Raw genomic sequence first — 20,103 nt, 5'->3', positions numbered from 1 at the left:
GAGTGGAACCTCGGCTGATGAGTAATGTCTGATGAGTAATGTAGTCCAGCACAACACTAATTGCTTAAATTATGGGCAACAGATTTGCTACTTAACCAAATTCAAGTGATAGAGATTGCCAATGGGTGGGCTGGTGTTTGCCTCCCTTTGTGCTGCCTTCGTCGTTAAACCTCACCGGCATCTTTAAGGGTCGCTGAGGATAAAGGGGACGCGCGGCTGGTATCGTCTCAAGTAATCCCGAAAGCCGCAAAAAAAAAATAGAGTACGTTCACGCGAGTAGTGGACCCACCAAAAGACTCTCACCAACGGACCGATACCATACTGTTTGACTTATCCAGGTCCAGAAACCACCGATATGGTAAAATTCAAAGTGGTTTGTGGAACTTAAATTAGTTCGGTTCAATTCTCAGGGTGACCCCCTTTAGAAGGAGTACCATGCTGTTTGGGCAAATGGAAGAAGAGGAGGATGATTCTTGAACGATATGGCTGAACAGTCTTTAACTTCTCAGTCCATCGCCAGTAACATGTCTACTTTCTTATCGTTTACTATTTCCACATTGTCTATGGTGTGAACCAAAATTCTATCGTTGTCTCTATTCAACTCGAAAACGAATATACCTGTAATGAACTTGTCTTTATTGTCAGACTTGAATCTTATGACGATCTTGGAAGTGGATCCGTAAAGGCCATAAGCATCAATGGAGTCATTTTTGGAATCCGAACTTGAATCTGAGGACTTATCGCCGTCAGGATTTTTCTCGTTGACACAAATGTTTGTAATTACCAGTTTTGTATTCTTCTTCTCAATGATGAACCTTGTGAGGAATGAGGTTACTGTTTCCCATAAGGATATATATTTTACTGGCCCTTGAATGGTTGGGAAAAAATGAAAGGAGTTTGGTAGAATCCTTAGTTTGATCTTCTCGTCAAGCAATTCTCGATCAATTGTTTCATGCAATAAGTTGGGAACTTTTGTCTCTAGATACTGTATCATTGTCCCAATGTTAGTTTTTCGCTTTTGCCTTTCCAAGTCAATCTCATTGTTTAGAGAGGAGTAGCAACGCGTCGCTACGGTTGCTTTCAGATAGGAATGGGGTGAAAGCATTGAGGAGAGTGTGGCTATTCGACTGTACTTAGGAAGTCTGCACTTTGCTATATTAATCATTGCGTCGATCGTATAGAAATAGGAGAGAAATAAGGAAGATTCGATTCGAGATATACGTAAAGTGAGGTAACGGCTAGTCAAGCAAAGAGGTCTGAACATTCCTGGTTTGCCGAGCCGTCTTCGGTATTTTTTGGGGTTTACAGAGAGCTACAATTTGTATAACACCTTCGCCCTTCGTTTTAAGCTAAAGGGCCCAGTAGTTTGACAGTTTCTAATCTAGAGCAATTTGATCACCGAGTAGCAATAGTAGTTCCAACAAATTTAAAAGACTTCACATGTACAAACCGCAGTAATTAACAGATTCAGGATGCCCGATATAATCAAAGCATCTCTATTCCTCCAAAGAATCACACGTCTGACTGATACTGGAGCTCAAACCTGCAAGTCGGCATCATCCCAGTGAGCCGCTCGAATTTTTCTGTTATCTAAGAGTTCTTTTCCTCCCCAAGGTAATGAAATGATCTCCGTTTTTGACTCCGGAGATGCTACTGTACCTGACTTGCCCGATTTCTCTAGCAACTTTTCAGATGACTTGGTTCATGAATACAAAATAAATGCTAGAAAGGAAGATGATTTCAACACTTCAGACTTCTCGCACACAGACGAGGACGATGATAGTTCAGATTCTACCCAGCCTACTACTACCGTAGGGAAGAAGAAGAAGAAGTTCTATCAAATATACCAGGAACCTCCAGCTCATAAGCCAAGAAGACCCAAAGCAAAAAATTTTCGAAACTATGGGAACTCAAACACTTCTTCTTCGGAAGCAAGAAAACGTGCAAATTGGGAACCTGGGATTGATGTCCTTACTACGGACGTCGTTTTGAATACCATCGGATCGTCTATCACTGTTACGGACTACTCTCAATCTCGTTATCGTATTCAGCATTTGGAAGTTCCTCCTGATTCTGATAGCACATCTAATCTGCCTCTGATTCAGGCATTGTCCAGTAAACACGAATGGGGTAAAGTTCGTTGGATCAATGTAAATGGCCTTTCTTGGAACGCCATATCTACCATCTCTGCTCATTTTAAGATTCATAGATTGGCTATTGAGGATATGGTAGATATTCCTCAAAGAACAAAAATTGATCAATATCCTGAACACACATTCTGTTGTCTTCCTCTTGTGAAGCTAGTTAAGATCAAACAGTCTCAAGATACAAAACGCCGTTGGTTCAAGCTTCCAAAAAGAAAGAAATCTAACAATAAAGCGACTGTACCGACGCGAGCTGAACTGAACAGCTCAGATGACTCTGATTCTGAGACTATCACAGAACGGTTAGCAAAAACAGAAATGAGGAAAATATCTGTAAAACTACCTTCCAATACTCAAATATATCGTCGACTTCAACAACTACAGCCACTAAGTTATCGAAAGTTGGCCATTGGGATAGAGCAGGTGTCTCTATTCCTGTTTCCAGACAATGTCATTGTAACTTTTTTTGAGCATTCAGCCCATGATATAGAGAATGCCATATTCACGAGGTTGACTCCGGATGGGTCTACCATTCTCCAAAAGTCTTGCAATCCTTATATTCTGATGCAATCAATTATTGATGCCATAGTTGATTTATCCTATCCTATCATGACCGCCTATCGACGGAAGCTATCTGAGATGGAATTACAAATCCTTGACGCACCTAAAATCGTCCATACTAGACAGCTCCACTTAATGATCAGTGAACTGTCACTGCTCAAACAAGCTATTTCCCCGACGACTTCCCTGCTCGGATCGTTGAGAGATTATTCCAACAAACACTCGATTGTGATTTCTAGTAAGCAGCAGCCCAAGGAGTTTTTTGAAGACTGTTCCTTGTATTTAGATGATGTCAAGGATCATACTCTAACTTACACGAACGATATTGACATGATGACCAGTCAAATTGAAAATCTTGTGGATTTGATTTTCAATACCATCTCTGTTGATACAAACTCATCTATGCAACAGTTGTCACTAGTTACTGTCATCTTTTTACCATTAAGTTTTTGGACTGGGTACTATGGAATGAACTTCGAGTCATTTGGTGATTTGGAGCACAATGTGTCCTATTACTGGAAGATTGCGGTTCCTTTCTGCATTGTGCTTTTGGTTTTAATAATGTGGATGCCACTAAAGTCTTTATTGAATATATGGACTAACAAAGTTAGGCTCTCGAAGAGTCACCTATATATCCCGACGAAGATACAATCTACGTCAAGACCCCGTGAGCAAACTAATAAGACGTCAGAGATGAGTACTGGACACCCAACAACCAACAACATTGTATGATCAGGTTCCTATCTTGAAGCCGGTCATCCTTATACTACTTTTTAGTCGAGAGTGACTGTGCCAACAATTTCATTTCTTGCTTTGTTGCCAGAAGCTCTCTGTAGGTTAATATCTGTAATACTATCAACAATAATACCAACAAATGCCAAACGTCAAACTTCGAAGATTCTGTGGTCTCCGTGACGGATTTTTCTGAATGCTGAACCTTTTCAGTCGCTTTCTCTGGTTCTTCAACTTGTTCCTGCGAAAAGGTGACTGGCACCTCTTCATCACCAGCCACTACCAATGTGTTCTCTGCAATGACCAATTTCAATTGTTTAAATAAAAGCTCACTAAAGCTTTTTTGTCCCTGTGCAGTAGACTTCTCAATCATTGATTTGATCCAACTGGAGCCTGTCCAATTTATGAAATATGATAAGGTCAACTTTGTTTTGTTACCCTTGGCCCATGTAAAAATGTAACGGGTATTCACAGAGAATGATCCTCCGCTAGGTACATCAGGAGATTTGGTTTCCGTTAATACCATAATATAGGAATCGTAATCAAAATGTTCAATGGACTCCTTCACAACACATTTGGTAGATTTGGGTCCAATAGAGTATCCTAAGCTTTTTTGATACTCAAAACCTCTCTTATTATTTACAAACTCGCCGTATGAAGTAAAATCGAACCCATCAGATTTATCCATTAAGAACTGGTGGAACTTGATATTCTCTCCAAAAAGAATGTTGAAAGTCAATCCTATAGGGGCATTCAAAATGTCTTCGCAGAGAACCGTTTCATTGCTCAAATCTATGTCAGCAGAAGTAGGCACATGCGTCTCTGGACCATCAGATTTGTATTCGGATTTTTCTTTTGCTCTAACCACCCGGACCTTCTGTAATTGCTGATTCTCAGCTTCTTCATCTGTGTCAATGGAGAGAATAATATTGTTAATCCTCTCCTGATCTTCGCTTGCCATATCCCTAGAATAGTGAGTTAGAGCATGAGGGATAACGTCTGAATTTTCGTTTTCCAACTGTATCTTAGAAACTGATTTGCTCCAAATTGTTTCAAAAAAGTTGAAAATGGAATCTCTTGAAATAAAGCTAAGAAATGAGTGTTTCGTATCTTTCAAGTTGATTACTATTCCGTTGGGAAATATTCCAGCTGTAGTTCTTTTTTCGAAGCTGACGATATCCTGATGGGGGATCTCAAGGTTTGTCACCCAACCTAAGATGTTGGCGTTGAAGCATATATGTCTCTCAGAGACGTAAATACGTCCCTGTACCAATATTTCTCTGCTTAGGGCGCAACTGAAATCATCCAAAAACCTATCATCAAGAGGAATGTTTTTAAAAAGATCGTGGAATGCTGTGTTTCGTTCAGGTGTTGCATAGCGATATCGGGTATCAAGATATAACTCATCAGCATAAAGAGATCTGTCAAAGCTATCTCTGGTAGAGGTTCGAGTATCATTTGGACTTGGTGGTGCCACATCATCAACTGAGGAAATGCTTGTCACGGTTTTTTTTCTGGATGATTTACGATAGCTCAGCATATCTGGTGAAGTAGCAGTGATTCCATTATTTTCAACAGTCGACTCTTCTGGTATCGGCTGATCAATATTTAACGATTTTAGTTGCTCTTTTGCAACACTTTTTTCAGGTTCTCCATTTGAATTTCTTGACTTGGGAGTAGTTGGTGAAGTTAATGTAGTACCTGTCCTGATAGACGGGCTATTGATGCTGTGCTCGTCGTCTTCTATGATTGATCTTTCTTCGAAGTCAATGTCGTCGTACCTTTGAAGTTGGATTGGAGGCTTCGATAAAAATGGATCCGCAGCAGGAGAAGGTTTTACCAGAAATGAAGGCGCCAAGCTTGAAGTAGACGACGAGTAGCTTCCATTCTTTTCATTGAGTCTTGCAAGACGTCTGTGCCCATTGGATCCGTTTCTCTTCGTCACTTTAACAGAATTCTTAGCAAAACTGTCATCTGTTACCTCCAGCAAGATTGATGACTCCTTGATGTCTACTGGAGGAACTTCTGCATGATTTTTTTCTTTATCTTCCTCGGTGTCACTAGGGATACTTATCTCATCTGGTGCTTTGCTATCGATCAACGTATCTTGAAGATTATCCAACGAAGAAGGGAATGAGTAGGACCAACCGTCTTCATTCTCGTCATAGATAATCTCTTTAGACATCTTTGATTGATGCTTTCAAGTAGAGGTGTGGGATAGGTAGATGATATCCTTAGAATGCTGAAAGATATCGGAAATCTGCTTGCGCGCCTAAAGGAGAAAGACTATGGGGAAACTTTGAACGAACAACGAGGGGAGGGGTTAAAAGATGTCTTAATTATATTAGTAGTTTTATTATTATCATTATCACTATTATTATGGAATTGGTATTACTATCTGATACCATTGAATGCACCAGCAGCCGCAGCTCTGGCAAAAGATTCAGCAGAAACGCTCTGAGTAAATTTTTCACGCTGCTCCAAACGCTCAGCAACAAATCCCATCTCTCCCTTGGTGAGAAGTATTCTCAAAAGCATATCTTCGAAAGCAGCAGCGTTAGCATTGGAATCAGTTTCTTGGGCAATCTTTACATCCTCGGCTGCCTTATGCATTTGCTTTTTAGACCCTTGTGCTCCTATGGTCTTTTGTCGAGCTATCGTCGCAGCTCTAGTAAGTTTCTTTTCCTTAGAGTCAACGGTTATATAAAAATAATTTCTCTCTCGGATGTGCTCAATAGTCATTGGTTCGCATTCTCTTACTTTGGAAAGAATCTCACCAACAGGTTTCTCATAATGTTCAGATACCTTGAGTAACAGTTTGTATTGATAGTTCTGTAATTTCTCTAGTGATGCACCCTCTCCCTCGTTGTAGAACTGTTCATAACAAAGGACATGTAACCATTCAAAAACCGTCTTCACTTCGAGGGGAGTTAGAGGACGCCCGAATCCTGCTATGTTCATTCCAGAGTTGAAGTTAATGTTAGACCACAATTTGTTTGAATTTTTAGCCATTTTCACTGTTGATAATAATGGAAGTATCAGATGTTCAGCAGATGCCAACACAACATTCCACATTTGAAGAATAACTTTCTGCAACAAAGATTCGGGTAAGATACGAGCCAGAATGTCCAAATTAGAGTTCAAATAGTCAAAAAGAGGCAAGATAACATCGATTCGTTGCTCTTCTGATATCAGCAATAGTCCATTCGATCCACAAGCATTCTTTAATACATCTCTTGAAAATGCAAACTGAATGAACGGAGAAAACTTTCCTACCATTAGCTTAATGACCCTGTCTCTAGCGTGTATTAGTGACCTCCTAGTCTTTCCCATGCAAAATAAAGCATCTTCCCTCTCACTTTCCAAGGATACCTGAAGAACTAAAGTTCCTTCAGTATCAAGATTCAAAATAAGATCTCTTGGAATTCCATTGTTATTAAACTCTTTGGGGCTAAGATGAAACAATGTCCTGCCTATAACAGCATCAGAACTAAATCTCTTGAATGATTTATCCCATAACGTTGCTAGAATACTGACAGAGGCTCCAGGAAATAGCACTACCTCAAACTCTTCATCCCATTCTGGTCTATCACTGCTAGGAATTGTTCTGGTACGGGCAAACACTTTTTTAGTATTATTATTGCTGAGCCACACATTTGCATCTGGGGCATCCTTCCCAACAGGACTCTTAATTCCTTCAGCTTGCACAACCTTGATAGTGAAAAAATGATTAGTGTATTCTTTGAAAATTGAAGGGTTCTCTCTATTCATAACATTAGAGACATATTCCGGGTCCAATATGTCTTCAAGTTCATCTAGATTTTGCAAACATTGCACTATATTATTGAGAGCAACACATGTCCGATTCTTAAAGGCATACGGTTCTGGAGGAGTTAATTTTTGTGATCTTGTAACTGCTGCTTTCATGTCAGCAATCCAAGCAGAGGTACCTGATAACAGAGAGTCATAAGAGTTAGTTTCACCAGGTAAAGTTGTAGCTACATTTTTCTGATCCTCTTCATCCAAATCAGCAACAATGGTGTCGTACATTTTGTCACAGTATGTGATAAGAGCCATTGAGATGTACTGGAATAACAGAGTAGAAACTTTAGCCAGATGATATTCATTCTTCCAATTCAGATCTTTCAAAAAACTAACATTTTGGTTTATCATCATGAATATATCCTTCACAGACGTACTGTATAATATGTCATTTTCAGGAGATGCACATCCCAAGTCATCCTGAGCAACAGCAGTGTTTGTCACTGCAACGATTTGCTCTGAAGCATTGATGGCCCAATTTTTGAGATACTTGTAAAAACCTTTCTCTAGATCAAATTTGAATGGCGTATCAGTAACTTGGGTGAATATGTCTCGGATCTCGCTAAGAGTCTTATAAATATCTAAAGCGTCAGCAAACGAAATGTCTGCCGAATTTTGTTTAATACTTTTCAGCATGTATTTAGCATCAACTGCAAAATCAGTAATTATACGTTTGGCATAGGTTGGTGCAATAGGTATTTTTCCGAGAAGAGGGTGTTTATATCTTTTTTGCAACATCTTTGTATCTTCAACAATCTTTCTTGATAGATCAGCAATATGAATCAAATCGATGGTGTTATCTGTTGGGATTTCTGTAAGCAGATCCTTGTATCTCAAAAGAATAGTATCATTAAGTTTATGAATTAGCTGCTTCTCAAGTTTATCTGGGACATGTTTGGCAACAATATTTCTGAAGAGAGAATCCTGTTCAATCTCCGCTAAGACATTGAGATATTGAGAAAACGGTGGTTTTGAAGTCAGCACCTGTGAGATGCAGGTCTGAATCCCCTTCATGGTCTTTAAATAGCATATTTCTAAACAATCTATCCATTCTAATCGAGTTTTACTTGGCCATGTTGATTTATCGATGGAGAGTTTTAGGTCTGTCAAATACTTTTTCATAAGATTCAATACCAGAAAAAATAGATCGGAGTTTATGGAGCCATCACTGGTACTCAAAACAGTAGAGCATGATGTTTTGAAAAAATAGATCATTGCTGTAAATGCATCAATCCTCCAGATTTTAACGCATTCTTCGATCAATTCTCTGGATGAGGTAGACAATAATGGTGTGTTTGAACTTGCATTCATCCGTGAGTCGTATCGCATACACTTTTCTAGGAGAGTTTGGTAATACAGAGCACTTGATCTGGGAACAAGGTTGAAAAAAGCCGAAGGTTCACACAGATTGACTGGTTTGGAATCAATCTGGCTAATATAATTTTCTGTGTTTAACGATTCCACCTTGAGCCAATTAGTAAAAGAACTGGAGTCTAAGAAATCCCGTTTCTGATAGACGAGATGTTGTTGTTTCAGACAGTTGACCAAATAAGTCTTTTGATCGTGAATTATCTTGTCCGGGGTAATATTGTTTTTCAAAGAAAGAATATCATTTTGCAATTCCTTATCATCGATTTGGAATATAGCACCAACGTGCTGCGCTAAGCTCATCTCGGAGAGCTTGAACGATGGCATAATATACTCAAAATCATTAACGTTGTTTGAAGAGGAAGATAAAGTAAATCTAGCCTCTTGAAGTTTTTTCATAATAGAATCACCTTCTTTATCGTTCTTCACTACTTCTTGCATTATTGATAAGAATATTGTAGTTTGGGTATCCAAGGAATCCATAAACATTTGACCCTTCAAAGTTTTCAGCTCTCTAGTAGCAATTAACATAAACTGCCTCAAGAAGTTCTCTGGTTTCTCTATAGTCTCCAATTGTTTGGATTTGTCCAGCTTAGTTAGATAAGTCAAAAGCGCGTTGAAAACCTGGGTTGATAAAGATGTGGAGATAAGTTTAACTGGTTTGCCCTTTTTCAACGGGTTCAGATATTTTCGAAGATCTGATATAGTCCTAGAGGAGACTTTGATGACCTTGGGCTTCTTGAAATGGGAATCACTATTCTCATCGTTAGATACATGTCTTGGTAATACTCTTTTTCTAAACCGAGGCTCGACCCTGTACGAAGCTATAGCAACTTTCAGAATCTGATGATACTGATCCATTGCTATCTCATCAAATCCAGTCCCCGAAATGGAAAGGGAACTGATATCGACAGACATTTGGCTTAGATGTGTAAATGGGGAGTAACGGTTATACATCTTTAAAACGCGATAATGATGTAGGGAGGAATGCAGAATGTACATGTTGATCTAAGACAACGGAGATGGGATACATGTATTATTGGACCCATTCCATATATTATCAATCTCAGGAATATGTATGACTATGTATGAATATGTCTGACGTTGTAATGTCAATAAACCGAAGTATTAGAGTATGTTTATGCTCTAAATTGCGATAGGAGTACAGTCTCATTATTCTGAATCCAGTTCAGAATCGGATGTAGAGCTCCCGGAGGAATCGCCAGTGTTGGAGCTTTCGCCGTCAGAATTACTGCTATCTGACTCGTTGGTGGAAGAGATATGTTCTGTGGTTGTATTTTCCTCATTTGGTGTGGCTAATCGTCCATTTTCATCGATCCATCTCACGACATTTCTTCTGAAGGATGGGTAACTTATTTTGCTCTGTCCAACAACCTGTGATAGCAGTCCGTCAGGCAAAACATAATTGCCATCTAGTAGCCCTTTTTTCACGACATAGCTTCTTATTCTTTGATGAATATCTAATAGCAGCAGAGGTCCCTTCCCAAGAACATCAACTAGCAAAGGAGGTATCTGTTTGTAACGAGGAATCAATTGATCTGTAGATCTCTGTGTTTGAACATCTAGGATTTCATTTTTACTCAAGGGTCGAGTATATTTGAATATTATCTCACCTATCTTATCTACCGGCACAATATCGGACTCCAATAACTTCTTTAACGGTTCGTCACAATGAATTTCGTTTTTCTGATAGTCAAGAATTTCATGAAATTTTGCATAGTTTTGTATTCTTTCTATAGCAGCCTCTGCAGATAGAAACTCTGTGTTGCAAAACCGTGCCAACTTTCCAATCAACCTCAAACCAACAGGTTTCTTCTTCTTACTTATTCTAGTTGGCTGAAACTCAGGGTCATCCGTTATTGGCTGAAAATTGATCTTAAGCGCAAGTGACAGATTCTCCTTTTCTATTTGCGCATCTCCTGGGGTTCTGAGATGGTCTCTTTGGAGGAAATAAAGGAACCTTGATTCAATTAACGACTCGAGCTTCTTTCTTTCCTGCTTTCCAAACCTGTGACCAAAGAGTTCCTGAGTTCTACTAGCAATATCATTGACGCTTACACTGTCTAAGTCGCAGCATTGTATCATAGAGTCAATGACAACTTTATACTGAAGCATGGATTGTACTTAGTTGGTAGATAGTACCGTTGTTCGCGTCAGGCACACTAGGATAGTATTACATTAAGCAAGATTTTCTTCAAAAATTTCAGATAGTCTATTTTTCCTATAGTTTAGTAACATTAGTCCCTATGTATCTTCCTATTTGCCCTTTCCTTGAGCTTTGAGGTTCTTCTTCTGTTGCAATTCATACTTCTTCACAAGCTTCTTTCTTTCTGCTCTTGCCAGAGTTCTTGGGTCTATCAGAGTATCCTTATCCTTCTCTTCAGTTTTCTCGTTCATCTCTACCAACCATTGGTTGTCCAGTTGCTTATTATTACCCTTGTATCCCCATTTTGGAACCCATTCACCACTTTCTTCATCGTAAATCATCTTTCCAGTCTTGCCCTTGGCTTGAATTCCCTTCTTAGCAGCAAACTTCTCCCATCTGGTCATTTCTCTAGGTTTTGGTACTGACTTTTCTCTTGGCAAGGGTGTTGATGGATCAGGCAACGTAATTAGCGCTATAGAAGCCTCCTGTCCTTCAGATACAGAATCCGTAGTATTTCGGACTGGTTGTGATAAAATTTGGTTAATTAAAAGCTGTGTGTTATCTCTCGTAACCTGTTCCAGGTACTCATTCACTTGCGAAGCATCTGACAATTTGTTGGACTCCAAAGGATTGGAATCAAAGACTGCAAGGTTTCCCAAATCGTAAGCAACCGGAATAGGCTTATCCACAGTCGCACTCTTTCCACTCATTGTTAATCTAAGGCGAGTGATGCTATAAAAATTTTTTGAATTTTTTTTTCTTGTGGTTAGTATTTTACTAGCAGGCCGCCTTGGGCGCGAAGCTCCTACTCATTTTCTCTCCGTCCCTCTCAAGTCAAATCACACCCTTACACCTTTTAACGCGTAATCCGAACAGTTTCCACTCCAAATGAGCTCTCATTGACCACGAGAGTTTTTCCTGAGAATTGCTGTGCTCTTTTGATTGATTGGTTTATCCACACGAAGAGTTGTAGTTTGAGTAAAACCTCAACAATCCGGCATTTGGACCATGGCATCAAATGACTCAACAGAAGTCCCCCACCGTAATAAGAGCTCTATATCCATGCTTCTTAATGAGTCCAGTGATACTCCTCCACCCTCGTATTTGGAAGCCTTTGAGAATAGGGTGGCAAGCCTTGTGGCCTTAGACGGACTGGCAACACAGGATTCAAACATGCTCAAATATCTTTACAATGAGTTGGCACTGGTCAGAGAACAAGATCTCAAGTCAGAGGCCACATTGATTTCCAAGATTAAGGATAACTTGTTAGAATTTGATCCTAATATCGCCGAAAAGCTTATAAAAAGGGCAACCGGCGCAAACCACGACCAAGTTGATGAAGAAATAGAACCCATCGATGACGGAACTACTACGGAAATAACGAATGCCAAATCAAAGAGAGGAGCTGCACATTCGAAGGCTGATACTGAAGCTCCTGCCAAACCCAAATCAAGGAGGCGTAAGAATATCTCTGCATCAGCGGATAGTGAGGACAAGCCGAAAGGAAAAGGTGCACAGAAACAGGATAACTCAAAAAATGGCAAATCTCATAATGGAGACGAAGAGTTAACAAATCAAGGCTGGGATGAAGATGAAATACCTGACGAAAACTCTCATCCCCCAAGAAAGCGAAGAACTGCTGCTTCCACAAATGCCGAGGAGGGAAGACCCAAAAGAAGACGTAAGGCTGCAATTATGGCCTCTTCAAAAGCCCGAGAACTGCAAGAAGACCCTGCTGCTTTCGAAGAGGAAGACTCACCAAAGCGCTCTAATGTTTCAGTGAAAGAACAGAAATCTATTGACAAACAATATGACAACACATACATGTCTATTTGGAGAGACCTTTCCAGAAAAGATGGACCTAGAAACTACCGTTTGTTTCAAACTTATACTCAGACTAAAGCAATTAATCTGAAAAAGACGGCTTTGCTGGCTGCAAGGGAGGCTAGAAGATGGCAAATTCGTACCAACAAGTCTCAAAAGGATTTGCAAACGAAAGCTAGAAGATCGATGCGTGAAATGCTTAACTTTTGGAAAAAGAATGAACGTGAAGAGCGTGAACTTAGAAAGAAAGCAGAGAAAGAAGCTCTGGATTCGGCTAGAAAAGAGGAAGAGGACAGAGAAGCGAAGCGACAATCAAGGAAGCTTAACTTTCTTCTTACACAGACAGAATTATATTCCCATTTCATTGGTAACAAAATCAAAACAGATGAGCTTGAAGGAAATATGGGTGACAAAGCATTAACGCCCTCCAACGGTACGGATAGATCACATTTGGAAGGCATTGATCTCTCACATGCAAAGGCAGACTTTAACAACATTGACTTTGACCAATTGAATGATGAAAACTTGGAACAGACTGCTGCTGCCAATGCACAATCTGCCTTGCAGGAAACTCAGAGAAAGGCTCAAGCATTCAATAACGTTGATCCTGATGAAGAAATGAATTTCCAAAATCCAACTTCTCTGGGGGAAATAACTATCACACAACCAAAGCTCTTAAATTGTACCCTAAAAGAATATCAAGTGAAAGGTTTGAACTGGTTGGCCAATTTGTATGACCAAGGTATCAACGGTATTTTGGCGGATGAGATGGGTTTAGGAAAGACTGTTCAAAGTATATCCGTTCTTGCCTATCTTGCAGAGACTCATAATATTTGGGGTCCGTTTTTAGTGGTCACACCCTCATCTACGTTACACAACTGGCAACAAGAAATATCCAAGTTCCTTCCAGACTTCAAAGTATTACCATACTGGGGTAGTGCCAAAGATAGGAAAGTTTTGAGAAAGTTTTGGGATAGGAAGAATATTATATACAACAAGAACTCTCCTTTTCATGTATTGGTGACTTCGTATCAATTAGTGGTTCAGGATGCTCAATATTTTCAGAAAGTGAAATGGCAGTACATGATCTTGGATGAAGCACAGGCCATCAAATCATCTCAATCTTCAAGATGGAAAGTTTTATTAAGTTTTCAATGCCGTAACAGATTGCTGTTGACGGGTACCCCTATTCAAAATTCTATGCAAGAGTTGTGGGCTCTTTTGCATTTCATCATGCCTTCACTGTTTGACTCCCACGATGAGTTCAGTGAATGGTTCTCCAAAGACATCGAGTCGCATGCTCAATCGAATACTCAGCTAAACGAGCAGCAGCTGAAGAGACTACATATGATTTTGAAACCTTTCATGTTGCGTCGTATAAAAAAGAATGTTCAAAGTGAATTAGGTGATAAAATTGAAATTGATGTTTATTGCAAATTAACAAACAGGCAAAAGAAGTTGTACCGCACACTTAAGTCTCAGATCTCGTTGATTGATTTGATGGATAACAAGTTCTTTGCTAATAACAATAGCACAGAATCAGATTCTTTAATGAACTTAGTTATGCAATTTAGGAAAGTTTGCAACCACCCTGACCTGTTTGAAAGAGCTGATACGAAGTCTGCATTTCATTTTGGAACGTTTTCCGACACCGCTTCTTTCAGTAGGGAGAATTTACTGCCTGTTTTGGATGTTTTCTACTCATCTGCAAATGTGATAAACTATAGACTTCCAACTTTGTTGTATGACGAGATTTTGTCCCCAAATTTTGAAGATAATGCCCAGTTCTTGAAACAGCATTTACTCTACAATGGCAAGCTTAATATTTGGAATGCGAAGCATTTGCATAGAGATGAATTCAAGGACCACGGATGGCTATCATTACTAGAACTGACGCCAGATCAAGTAGTAAGGAAGGCCAAGCAAACATTGTGGCAAAATTTGTTGGATGAGTCTGATAGGTTTGAAGCTGAACAAGAATTAAGACCTCTTTACAGCATTCAAAGAGCTGTTCACCAAGATATGTATATCAATACGTTAGACCCAGCTGCGTTTCCGCTTGCATCTGCCCCGCCTATAGAAGTTAGCTGCTCTAGACAATCCTTCAATTTCAAGCGAACTGACAGCCTATTCAACGCCAAGTTTATGAAAAGTTTATTCCCATTGTCGTTGAACGAAGAATATGATCTGCTCGTAAAGAAAGTTGAACCTAAGAACTATCCACCAAGCAATTTGTATCCAAAACCAGTTAACAATTTGATTGGCTATTCTTCTATTAGACTCCCATCAATGGAAAGATTTGTCATCGAAAGTGGTAAATTAGCTAAATTGGATAAGATGCTAGTCAGACTGAAAAAGGAGGGCCATAAAGTATTGGTTTATTTCCAAATGACAAAAATGATGGACCTTATGGAAGAGTTTTTGACCTATCGTCAATACAAATATATTCGTCTTGATGGTTCATCTAAGCTGAGTGACAGAAGAGATTTGGTCCATGATTGGCAAACTAAGCCAGAATTGTTTGTATTCCTTTTATCTACCAGAGCTGGTGGGTTAGGAATCAACTTGACAGCAGCCGACACAGTCATCTTTTATGATTCTGATTGGAATCCTACAATTGATTCTCAAGCTATGGATAGAGCACATAGACTTGGTCAGACACGACAAGTTACAGTTTATAGATTATTAGTTCGGGGAACCATTGAAGAAAAAATGAGAAACCGTGCGAAACAGAAGGAGCATGTGCAACAGGTTGTGATGGAAGGAAAGTCTGGCAACAATCCTGCCTTTGATGATAAGAAAGATAAGCGAGAAGTGGCCATGATGCTGATGGGAAGCGATGATGAATTGAATACCAGTGCCGATGAAGTAGTTGTCAGTTCTACAGTTGCATAAGAAAAAAAAGAAAACAGATGCAGTTATATTATATAAATAGGTACCGTGCCCCCAGTCATGTATTCATTGTAAATTATAGTAATCCCATTTCGTGGAGTCGATCACAGTGAGGCAAAGGAAATTTTTCAGCTTGTTCCAATTGTTCGTAATTTGTGAAGAAAAAGCCTCTGCTCTCATCAATAAGTCTGTTCTTGTGATTCTGCTCCCGCTCACAAGAGTCTCTAAGAGAGCTGATATGGTAGTTTTCCACAAACTTGTCAAACTTGCTGAGTTTGTGACCCTCCTTTAAAGATTTATAAGAGTCTTTGGTGATATAAAAAGGGATGTGGAAGTTTGGAGTAGCTCTTTGTACTGTATATGGGTCTTTCCTTTGCATTTTGAAATTTGGATACGAGGTGGAATCACGTTGGGTGAGCAGATTGGATAGCATGGGGAGCACAAACACCAGCAGAATGGGGAGTAACTGTTTGATTTGTTCAAAGAACGGCTGTTGTTGTCTTTGCTGTTGCTGCTGTTGTTGAGCTCTTGGTCGCCTTCTTGGAACTTCTTCAAAGGGGAAAAACCCGTTTCCACCAAACGTGAAAACTCTAGGTTGCGGCCCACCAGCTCTACCCATCCCATTTCCAAAGAACATCCTGAATATGTCATCTTCGAAACCTTGAGGCATTTGGGCTCCTCTAAATTGGCCGGAACCAAAACCGGCGGGAAATCCATTGGCTGTGGGAGCCGCACCTCCACCACCACCTCCTCTTGAGTCGGGATCTTGACCGGTCTGGTCATATATCCTTCTCTTACCCTCGTCACTCAGTACTTCAAAAGCTTTTGCAATCTTCTTGAAAGCTTCGGCAGAGTTTGGATGTTTATTCTTATCGGGGTGAAGTTTGATGGCAAGTTTTCTATACGATTTTTTGATCTCAACATCCGTGGCATTTTTTTCCACGAACAATATTTTATAGTAATCTGTACGATCTATACGAAGAAGCTTGACGACTAGTTCCTCTTGGTCCTTGGTATATTCTTTTTCACTCATGTTGTCGCCACTTTGATGTCAACTGGGGACAGTGAAAGGAGTCTGATACAGGTGTACGAAATAAAAAGGCGCGAAACTGGAAAATTGCGATGGAAATATCTAGGAGGAATCGCTAAGCAGAAGAGGGTACAGTACGTACTGCCTTCCTGGGGGCCCGTACCGTAAACTGAGAGGGAAATCTTAGCAAAGGGAGTAGACGCACTGATAATTCTGGTTATCAGTGCGTACGTACGGAGAGCAGCTAGTCTGCTGGATTGACGTTCTGGATTGACGTTTTCCAAAGCGAGTAAAGGGGGCAGATAGTTCCACAACTCATCAGTCGTGACGAGCAATCTCGGAAATCTTTATCCTATGCCAAAACGTTAAGTGACAAAGCCGATCTTCAAGAACTAAGACAAGAACGGGAACATGATGAAAATAAAAGTAACAACTTGGCCCTAAGAATAGCCAATGGGGAGTTGCCAAGAACCGATAGCCCTAATCAGCCTCGTTTAGTCATTCCGTGGATAAGTAGTAGGTAACAGTTTCTGAGTATCTGGCAGGAAACTATTGCGTGAGAAATGCATAATGGCCCCCAATATATTAATCACTGACGTAATCAATATTAGCGAACGTGTCTTCGTACATGAAAACAAACACAGTTACCAGCAGAATTAAAACCGAAAACAAAGTTGGTCACATAATTGGGGCACAGCCCTAGTCAGGAAATGATGGGTGAATTGCGAACTTCAAACACGGAATCAATTGACTAGAATGCTCCATTGACTTAGTTTATGGCTTGACACAATTCACCTACAAAGCAATTTCTATCAGACATGCAGACCGTCTAGACTTCTATTGTTGTTTATTTTCGATGAGTCGCGGCGGTAGATAGTATAGCCTCTTTGACTTGCACCCTGCGTGGACAAACAGATCGCGCCTCCCTTGATGTTGTGTGTTAGCTGGGTATGTACTTGTGAGCAACAATATTGCATGCATGCACCCTGTATGGTTCCCCTAATTGGACTACGGCTGACTCAAATTTCTTGGGATTTCTTATAAAAGGGCTAGAGTCCTGGCCCCTCATGGATTCTCGTCCATTATTTAATATAACCTTGTTTGTCACTTACCAACACATATCCTATCAATATGTCAGTTCTCTCAACCCTCTCTAGCAGACTCAGTGCTATAATTATCAGAAGTGTTACCTTTCTCTTTGTCATAATTACTTTGGGATTGTCAGCAGCTTCCATCAACAATATGAGCTACTCAAGAGGTAATTTCCTTGTTGCTACAAGCGTGTTTTCACTGGTTCATCTAGGCTATGTTGGGCCTTATCTTTTCTTTACTGATTACTCTACACAGATTCCACCTTTCTTCGTGGCTATTTTTGAGTACATCTTGAACATTTTCTGGTTTGCAGGATGGATTGCTATGGCAGACTTGTGGGGAGACATCCATTGTTCTAGAAGAACCAGTTATGGATGGGGCTACTATCAGTTTGGATCCCGATGTCATGTTTCAAAAGCTGCCGTCGCCTTTGGTGCCTTCAGTTGGGTCATGTATACACTCTCTGCGGTCCTTGTGACAATCAACATTGTGATTCCAATTGTCAGAAGTGGCAGTTACCTTTCTCAGGTGCGTGCCCCAGTCGGTTTCTTGACATTAGACCAATCTCCAGCAACAGTTGCCCCCACGGTTGGTGATTTTGAGTCCAGTCCTGCGGACAAGGAGGAAGCAACTGGAGATAGTGTTGCTTCTCCAGTGGCTCCAGCTCCAGTGGCCGCACCTCCTGCCCAGAATGCTTAGTTTCTAGTTTTATCTGTCAATTTTTTACTCTAATTTGATAATGCTAAGGTGACTATAGTTTGCTTCTCTCAACTAAGTCCTGTTTTCGTCCTAATTCCTATTTATTCGGTTTGGTTATAAATCCGATCCGAGATCCTGTACTGTCAAAACCCTCTGGCGAACCGCCCGCATCAGTCAGAATCTGAATTGTCACCTAAACTCTCTATCAAAACGCTTCCATTAGGCCATAGTTCTTTGACGTCTTTCAAGCATATGTCCTTACTAGGTGTCAGCTTATAACGAGGCAATGGTGAAATCAACTCGAATTCAAAATAATGATCGTAATTGGACAAGTCAATCTCCGAAAGCTGTGAAATATCTCTTTTAAACTCAGCAAGCAGTTCTTCTTGGGTTATTCCTTTCTTCTCTGATTCTTCTCGCAAATGTATCTTACTATCAACAAATGCGTAGACGTCAAACAAGGTGCTACTTTGTGAAAAATTTTGAATTACTCGCATCCCTTGATGATTACGAAACTGGATAGTAGTATAACTATCTTTGATAAGAGAAGGGTGATCCTCTATTTTGAGACAGTTGGACTTTAAAAACAATTCTTTGGCCAACTCTTGCTGGATCAACTCCACTTTTATACGCTCCCGTTCTCTATCTTTCTGTAAGGAAGCTTCGTAGGCTTCGTCTTGTTGCTGTCGGATAAGCCTTGCAAAATCTTGCTCCTGCTTATCATATCTCTGGCTGACCAATTGAGGCTCATAATGATCAATGAAAGTCTTTAGTCGATTGCAGATTCTCTCCGGAGTACTGCTTTGAATATGGGTGTGATGTGACTTGTGAACAATGGACATCAAAGGTATAGTGTTACTCAGGGCTGAGACCTTGGCTGCAAGGGAAATGTGTGGTAGAGTGTGCACTCCATATGTCTTTCCCACTTCAAACGCTTCAGCATAATTAACATCTCCAAGCCACAACACGATGTCATTCTCATCGATAAAACGACAAAATTCAGGGCTATTCAGCACTCTTTTTAAAAATTTTGTGGTGGATACTGTGCCAGACTTGACAAGAATTATAAGAAGCCACTTCAGTTCAGTCTTGGCATATTCAAGTGCCTGATTGAACTCACCGGAGAAAATATTCAAATCGCTAGGTTCACCAATCACAGATTGAAAATAGTCCTCAAACTTGGCTGGTGGCTGCGTATCCTCCAAATAAGAGGCTTCTTTGGAACCATCTCCTTCCTCTTGTTTTATATACTGATACTTTGGCTCAGACGGTATTTCATCTGGATTCTTAATACCTTCAAGAGCCTTCAAAAACCCGGGAAATATCCAGTTAAGTAAATTAGCAATGCCTGTTCCCAATAAGAAAAATGCTCGTGGTAATAGCATGAAAACAAAGATGACAGTTTTGAACGGTTTACGCACCTGAGTACTTTGGGGAATCTGATCTGAGATAAGGCCTCCATGAAATTTCCAAGTATCAGAAATCGGCACTGCTTTGGGGAATTTCGGCATGATATCGGACAAAAGAACATTTTCTGATGAGAAAGAGGTAAAGTCAAAATCTGGCTCCACTGTATGAGGGGGTTCAATTGGAATCGGTTCTGGAACATCAATATTGCCATCAAAAAATCTTGAAATGGCGAGATCTAAGTTCCACGACGTGTGTTCCAAAAGTCGGACGATTTTATCTGTCTGTTCATCTTCAAATGAAGTTACTTCCTGAAATTGTGCCAGCTTTTCTTCTTGTTCTGGAGTTAGCATCTTGCCTGTTAG

At 40.1% G+C, this 20,103-nt stretch overlaps 10 protein-coding genes across 10 annotated transcripts; 3 read left to right on the top strand and 7 right to left on the bottom strand.

The window, feature by feature from the left end:
* Positions 1 to 505: 505 nt before the first annotated feature.
* On the bottom strand, positions 506 to 1,165 carry PAS_chr1-1_0093 (Hypothetical protein; the record flags this gene model as incomplete). The annotated part of the gene is made up of 1 exon (XM_002489689.1): positions 506 to 1,165. One exon carries the CDS (start codon positions 1,163 to 1,165, stop codon positions 506 to 508), a length of 660 nt encoding a protein of 219 aa, XP_002489734.1.
* A 457-nt stretch (positions 1,166 to 1,622) lies between these two features.
* On the top strand, positions 1,623 to 3,437 carry PAS_chr1-1_0092 (Hypothetical protein; the record flags this gene model as incomplete). The annotated part of the gene is made up of 1 exon (XM_002489688.1): positions 1,623 to 3,437. One exon carries the CDS (start codon positions 1,623 to 1,625, stop codon positions 3,435 to 3,437), a length of 1,815 nt encoding a protein of 604 aa, XP_002489733.1.
* A 34-nt stretch (positions 3,438 to 3,471) lies between these two features.
* Positions 3,472 to 5,622, bottom strand: PAS_chr1-1_0091 (Protein involved in programmed cell death; the record flags this gene model as incomplete). The annotated part of the gene is made up of 1 exon (XM_002489687.1): positions 3,472 to 5,622. The coding sequence occupies one exon, from the start codon at positions 5,620 to 5,622 to the stop codon at positions 3,472 to 3,474; it is 2,151 nt and encodes a 716-aa protein (XP_002489732.1).
* A 209-nt stretch (positions 5,623 to 5,831) lies between these two features.
* Positions 5,832 to 9,584, bottom strand: PAS_chr1-1_0090 (uncharacterized protein; the record flags this gene model as incomplete). Its single annotated transcript, XM_002489686.1, has 1 exon — positions 5,832 to 9,584. One exon carries the CDS (start codon positions 9,582 to 9,584, stop codon positions 5,832 to 5,834), a length of 3,753 nt encoding a protein of 1,250 aa, XP_002489731.1.
* Positions 9,585 to 9,800: 216 nt separating this feature from the next.
* On the bottom strand, positions 9,801 to 10,763 carry PAS_chr1-1_0089 (Hypothetical protein; the record flags this gene model as incomplete). Its single annotated transcript, XM_002489685.1, has 1 exon — positions 9,801 to 10,763. The coding sequence occupies one exon, from the start codon at positions 10,761 to 10,763 to the stop codon at positions 9,801 to 9,803; it is 963 nt and encodes a 320-aa protein (XP_002489730.1).
* A 141-nt stretch (positions 10,764 to 10,904) lies between these two features.
* PAS_chr1-1_0088 (Essential protein that binds ribosomal protein L11) lies at positions 10,905 to 11,504 on the bottom strand (the record flags this gene model as incomplete). Its single annotated transcript, XM_002489684.1, has 1 exon — positions 10,905 to 11,504. One exon carries the CDS (start codon positions 11,502 to 11,504, stop codon positions 10,905 to 10,907), a length of 600 nt encoding a protein of 199 aa, XP_002489729.1.
* Positions 11,505 to 11,802: 298 nt separating this feature from the next.
* Positions 11,803 to 15,513, top strand: PAS_chr1-1_0087 (uncharacterized protein; the record flags this gene model as incomplete). Its single annotated transcript, XM_002489683.1, has 1 exon — positions 11,803 to 15,513. The coding sequence occupies one exon, from the start codon at positions 11,803 to 11,805 to the stop codon at positions 15,511 to 15,513; it is 3,711 nt and encodes a 1,236-aa protein (XP_002489728.1).
* A 73-nt stretch (positions 15,514 to 15,586) lies between these two features.
* Positions 15,587 to 16,543, bottom strand: PAS_chr1-1_0086 (Co-chaperone for Hsp40p, anchored in the ER membrane; the record flags this gene model as incomplete). The annotated part of the gene is made up of 1 exon (XM_002489682.1): positions 15,587 to 16,543. One exon carries the CDS (start codon positions 16,541 to 16,543, stop codon positions 15,587 to 15,589), a length of 957 nt encoding a protein of 318 aa, XP_002489727.1.
* Positions 16,544 to 17,671: 1,128 nt separating this feature from the next.
* PAS_chr1-1_0085 (Hypothetical protein) lies at positions 17,672 to 18,331 on the top strand (the record flags this gene model as incomplete). Its single annotated transcript, XM_002489681.1, has 1 exon — positions 17,672 to 18,331. The coding sequence occupies one exon, from the start codon at positions 17,672 to 17,674 to the stop codon at positions 18,329 to 18,331; it is 660 nt and encodes a 219-aa protein (XP_002489726.1).
* A 170-nt stretch (positions 18,332 to 18,501) lies between these two features.
* Positions 18,502 to 20,091, bottom strand: PAS_chr1-1_0084 (Protein involved in ER-associated protein degradation; the record flags this gene model as incomplete). The annotated part of the gene is made up of 1 exon (XM_002489680.1): positions 18,502 to 20,091. One exon carries the CDS (start codon positions 20,089 to 20,091, stop codon positions 18,502 to 18,504), a length of 1,590 nt encoding a protein of 529 aa, XP_002489725.1.
* Positions 20,092 to 20,103: the final 12 nt, after the last annotated feature.

This window comes from Komagataella phaffii, chromosome 1 (assembly GCF_000027005.1).
Source record: "Komagataella phaffii GS115 chromosome 1, complete sequence".
Lineage (NCBI taxonomy): Eukaryota > Fungi > Ascomycota > Pichiomycetes > Pichiales > Pichiaceae > Komagataella > Komagataella phaffii.
Note: the sequence above shows the minus strand (reverse complement) of the source record. Positions and strands in the feature narration are given on the sequence as shown.